This window comes from Capsicum annuum, chromosome 6, assembly GCF_002878395.1.
Source record: "Capsicum annuum cultivar UCD-10X-F1 chromosome 6, UCD10Xv1.1, whole genome shotgun sequence".
Lineage (NCBI taxonomy): Eukaryota > Viridiplantae > Streptophyta > Magnoliopsida > Solanales > Solanaceae > Capsicum > Capsicum annuum.
The window spans coordinates 204201653-204207406 of NC_061116.1; the positions used below are offsets into that span (position 1 = coordinate 204201653).

The following is a 5754-nucleotide window of genomic DNA, read 5'->3' on the forward strand; positions in this document are numbered from 1 at the left end:
TCCCAAGCTATCCTCCTTCATTATGTCCTGCATCTATTTTTCCATAATTTCTATCCTTATAAATAGGGAAAGGACCAGTTTCTTTCAGCCTACAAGAGGTATTAGACAAGGGGACCCTATCTCACCTTATATTTTTATATTGTGCATGGAACTCCTCTCTAAAAGAATTAACCATGAAGTGGACATCCTAAAATGACACCCCCTTTCTATCAGTAATAAAGTATCAAAACTCTCTCATCTATTCTTTGCTGATGACCTTACCCTTTTTACTAAGGCCAACACTAACAACTGTGTCACCATCAACAGGGTGCTCAGAGATTTCAGCACTCACTCTGGACAAAAGATCAAACACACAAAATCTAAAGTCCTTTTCTTCAGGAATCGTCCCACTAACATCAAGCGCCACCTGTCTTCTATCCTTTCTATTAGAACTTCTGATAATTTTGGAAAATACCTGGGCTTTTCCATCTTTCATAAAAATCCAACCAATAGAGATTTCAATTTCATTATTGATAATCTTAATTCCAAATTGACTGGCTGGAAAGTGAATCTCTTAAGCATGGATGGTAGAGTCATCTTGGCCAAATCCACCCTCAACAGCATCCCTACCCATACTAGGCAATACACTAACCTCCTCAGTATCATCCTATCCCAGATTGATAAAATCCAAAGAAACTTTGTTTGGGGAACAACTTTTGAGAAAAGAAAACTCCATCTGCTAAACTGCGATTCCATCTCAAAGACCAATGAGGAGGGGGGTTTGGGTATCCACAAAGCTAAATCTAGAAATGAGACCTTTAGTTCCAGCCTGGCCTGGAGGTATTACCATAAACCTAATGCTCTCTGGGCTTCAATCCTCAGGGGTAAGTATGATAGACCCAATCTCTCTCCTTTAAGGTCCCCATCTATAACCTGGAAGTTTATCACCCAGGGTGGGGCTTTATGTAAATTGGGGGCTCACTGGATCCCTAAAGATGGTAACAGGATTAAATTCTGGGAGGATAGATGGATTCCACACCTGGACCCTTTGAGAAATCTAATCCAAGGCTCCCTTTCTTTAAATGATTCAAACCTGACCTTGGCTATGGTGTGGAATAGGGGAGAATGGAAATTTATGAACCTTTATCTTCAACTCCCCCCACACCTCATCATTGATATCCAAAGCTACTTTAGGTGGAATACCAGGTCTCATACTGATCATCTGATTTAGGGACTCACTGGAAATGGTTGTTTTACTACCAATTCTATGTATAAACTGATCTCCAATTTGGGGAATGTCCATAACAGACATGCCACTTATCCCTTTCACTAGATCTGGCACATCAATTTCCCTCCAAAAATAAAAAATTTCCTCTGGCTAGCCCAACACAATAGGCTCCCTACTGCTGAAAACCTTGCTAGAATTGATATTGGTATCAGTCCTATCTGTAAGGTCTACAACAACCAGATAGAAGACTCTACCCATATCTTGTTTCAATGCCCCACCTCAAAAGCCTTTTGGGATAATCTCCTCCAGGCTGGTACCAAGACTAAGGGTTTAACTATCAACAGTTTCTTCTGTCACAAGTGACACTTCACCTGGTCGAGATTGAATTATAAGCCTTTTGACAAGATGTTGAACTGGCATAACATTCTCCCTTTCAGTCTCTGGGCCATTTGAAAAAATAGGAATCATAACATCTTCAACAACCTTAACACTCATCCTTGTTGGAAAGAATCTTATGATGAGACCCTTAAATATATCTCCTTGGTCTCCCCAAATAAGAAACTACACCACAAGGTTGTCATCAACCTGAGATGGATCAGACCTAAGTTAGGGTCCTACATGCTCAACACTGATGGGGCATGCAAGGGTAACCCAGAGAGAGGGGGTATAGGGGGAGTTATTAGGAGTGCTGATGGGGGATGAGTGTTAGGTTTTGCTAGGGCCTACCCTTGGGCTACGAATAATCAGATGGAGCTCTTAGCTCTCCAAGAAGGTCTCCGGCTGGTGGAAGAAAACAACTTCACTCCTATTGAAATTTGTGTTGACTCGACTGAGATTATTTTATTGCTTGCTAACAGAAACTTACTTTATCATTCAATCATTGATGACTGCAGATCAAAACTAAGAAGGCTAGGAATACCCAAAGTGGTACATTGCTATAGGGAACAAAATGGAGTCGCAGATGCATTGGCAAAGCTACGCTCTCAGCAGGAAACACAACTAACAAGTCACCTTTTTGAAGTTCCGCCTATGCACAGAAACCTCTTTGGGCAGACATGGCAGTAACTTTTTTTGCTAGATGTGTTAATGATTATAATTTAAGCCCAAACACTGGGCCTGGTTATGTTTTTGTAATTCCTAACTAACTATTCCTGGATCCACTCCAATGTTTTTAGTTTAAGTCCTTCTTCTTGACAAAAAAAAAAGGATGTTTCAAGTTAAGTGACATATTATAAGGATTAATTTAAAGTTTGAGTGAAATAATAAGGATGATTTTGGTCAAAAACTCAATCTTTTTGTTAGTAGGAAAAAATGTCATTTAAATTTAAGTTCTCCCTCTTCAATTTAATCTTATACTTCAGCCAAAGTTGGAACAATCATAACATTACTCAGCCACGTGGTTTGAAATCTGATTTTGTGATTGGTGAAATCTAATGACATTCCGCAGTTTAATAAAATGTAAGCATCTATTGTGGTTTAAATCAGTGTAATGAATTTTCTTATTTAATGACATAATGTTATTGTATTTTCTCCTAAGATTTCCAACTGAAATTGTATTAAGTGACGCATAAAGTTGTTTAAAAGTAACTTAAAATGTGCTTAATTTGATGTCTTAATTGGCAGATCATCGACAAGTTGTTGCACTATAGAGGTAAGTAATTCTGGCTGTTACACGGGTAACTCGTGTTCTCCCGTTCAATATTTACTATATATACAAAAAATATTACTAATTTAAATCATGCATAAATAATAGTATAGTTTTTTGCGAGGGGTTCAAATGAAACCCAAGCTGGCTCGGCATCTAGGATTTGGAGTCTCCAACTAACTCAATCAATTAGTCTATTTGACACTCGGAGACTCCAAATCCTGAATCCGGCTCTGTTCATCACCAACGACGACATTCCTTTTTTTTTTTTTTTTTAAAACCCTTTTGTTTCATCCAAACCGTTGCATTTAACATCCCTTTCAGTTATGTATCATTTTATAAAACCGACCAAACTTTTATCAATTTAGTTTTGGAAGTTTTCATTAACAACATTATAATCACTGGGACCAGTAAAACATAAGCATAAACTCAGATGGTGCATATAAAGTTTATTTTCATGCTAAACATAATTTTTTTTTTTTTAAAAAAAGTAGCTCGGTGCACTAAGCTCCCACTGTGCGTAGGGTCCGGGGAAGGGGCCGACTACAAGGGCATATTGTACGCAACCTCACGTTACATTTCTGCAATTGCAAGTGATTGTTTCCAAAGCTTGAACCCGTGACTTCCTTTTCACATGACAACAACTCATGGTAAACATAATAATCAATTAAATTAGCTTAGGCACCACAATAGGTCTTCAGAGCAGATGCACATCTTTGGCCTTCTTCAGTGTAGTAGAAAGCAAGGAATTCAACGTGATCAAAAGGCTTAAATAGTAAAGGATGTTCATCATCTACCAATTCTTCTGGTGCCTTTATTGTGTATCCAGCTTTAGGTATTGAAAACAAACCAACTGAGTACCTTGCTTCATTTCCTTTCATCATCACTCTATGATATGGCGAATGCAATCGACCATTTACCCATGCCTATGTACAAAAACATTCTCACTTCATATCCAAGCCACACATAAACATTCATACTTCATATCCTAGTCCTAGCCCTAACAATATAAAGAATTTTTACCTATCAAGTCACCTAAAGGAAAGCTATACGTAATCATTCATAATTTTTTTTTTTCTAAAAAGTTTACCTAGTAACCTTTAAAATAAGATCGGTTACCAAGTCACAACTCGTTAAAATAAGTTGATGTATGTAAAAAGAGAATTACAGTCGGTGGCACAAGTGACATCAGTTGAACACTTTTTGAGGGAAAATTTTTTCATGTATATTGTGGATAAATAGATACATACTCCATCTGTTTTATTTATGTAGCGTACTTCTATTTTAAGTATGAGCTGAAAAGAATGTCCACATTTCTTTAAACTTCTCATTTTACCTTTAATAAGTAAAAATAACATAACATAAAATACACAAATGTCTATCACTTTTTTTAGACGAAGTCAAAAAAATTATCTTTTTCTCAAAGTTCTTACCGGATTAAACACTACTAAATGAATTGAAACGAGGGATAATTAAATCTTAATACCCTTAAAGAAACATAGCTAAAAAGAAAAAGTTAATGTTGGAAGAGGTAGCTTACATATAGAGAGTCTCCAATCATGACAATGAAAGTGTTTGGTGTAGGTTCAACATTGATCCACTGTCCATCTCTGGTCAAAACTTCAAGACCAGTTACCTGATTTTGGTACAGTATAGTAACAGTGTTTATGTCAGTGTGAGTTTTTAGTCCTATTTTAATCTCACTGGTTTGAGGTCCTTTATACTTCATGACTCGAAGAAGGTAGTTGGTCGAATTCATATGCTCATCCATGTACTTTTCGATGCCTAAGCTCTCCAGAATCATCTTCCTTATTGTCTGGTCTAACTCTGATAGTTGCTCTGAGTATGACTGAATAGTTTTGCTGCCAACACACATAAAAAATTTACAACACTAAGGGTTCTGATGATCATAGAGGTGGATCCAAATTTATGAGTTTAAAATTTAATAAAATATTTAGTGATTTTTCATGTTTATGTCTCTTTTCTGTGTCATAAGTAGATCTGCTGCAGTTTTGTAGGATGTATAGTCGTGTATCCCTCCTTTTCAAGGGAGAAAAATTACACTGTATATTATAGATTTTGAATTTTCTCTGGCGAAACCCAGCTTCCGCCATTGTGGGGCTCCACTATTAACCATAGTCTTTGTTTCGAGTCCTGAAAATGGAGAGTCACTAGCTATTTATCCCATAATAGGCCATCTAACGTCAATCTTGATTAGTCGGGCCAGTTAATTTTAAATATATTAAGTGAATTAATACCAAACATAATGAAGGAGAAGAATATATGTTTTACCAGAAAGAAGGATTTCCTTGGGGCCATATAATCTGAGTGAATTTTTCAACATCATCAATGCCCATGCTTTCATAGAGTGGAGCTGCAGGATACTGTCCAACATAGCCATGAAATGGTTTCTTCGAAATGTTTCTAAGTTTGGTTTGTAAAGGGAGATCAAACAGCTCTTGTAAGGATTCAAAAATGGAATTTCGAAGATGTATAGAAATTTTATCAAAAGATGCTTCAAAACAGCCAAATTCTACAAGTGCTTTGTGAACTTGACCTTTCACTTGGTTCCATACAAGTGTTCCTGGCTTTAGGTCTTCATGAGAAAAGTCTATATTTGGAAGCTTCATATTTTCAGAACCCATTTTTGATTTAATTTTCTACTCTCTAATTAAGTGTCTTTGTTTATTGTGTATAATTGCATGCAGCTGAACCCATTTTATAGGCTCTTTAAAATATATTACGTTAAATAATCTGGACTATATATATGTACTGACGTTAATGGACCTTGTTGCAATTTGTCTTTGAAGTTTCAACTAGTTTTCTTTCCGGCAAAAACAATATATATCACCCGCAAGGTAGTGTAGCAATTTGCCTACAGCATCTGACGTTTAAATATATA

At 36.5% G+C, this 5754-nt stretch overlaps 1 protein-coding gene across 1 annotated transcript; it reads right to left on the reverse strand.

The window, feature by feature from the left end:
* Positions 1-3294: 3294 nt before the first annotated feature.
* On the reverse strand, positions 3295-5546 carry LOC107874813 (probable 2-oxoglutarate-dependent dioxygenase AOP1). The gene is made up of 3 exons (XM_016721542.2): positions 5145-5546; positions 4393-4714; positions 3295-3778 (listed from the first exon to the last, which is right to left on the reverse strand). The coding sequence occupies exons 1-3, from the start codon at positions 5495-5497 to the stop codon at positions 3530-3532; spliced, it is 924 nt and encodes a 307-aa protein (XP_016577028.1). The 5' UTR covers positions 5498-5546; the 3' UTR covers positions 3295-3529.
* Between the last annotated feature and the right edge of the window lie 208 nt (positions 5547-5754).

Coding starts and splice junctions, on each gene's coding strand:
- LOC107874813 (XM_016721542.2), bottom strand. CDS start 5,497: ATGGGTTCTGAAAATATGAAGCTTCCAAATATAGACTTTTCTCATGAA. Junction 4,715..5,144: donor CAAGGAAATCCTTCTTTCTG/GTAAAACATATA, acceptor GTGTGTTGGCAG/CAAAACTATTCAGTCATACT. Junction 3,779..4,392: donor TGATTGGAGACTCTCTATAT/GTAAGCTACCTC, acceptor TTTTGTACATAG/GCATGGGTAAATGGTCGATT.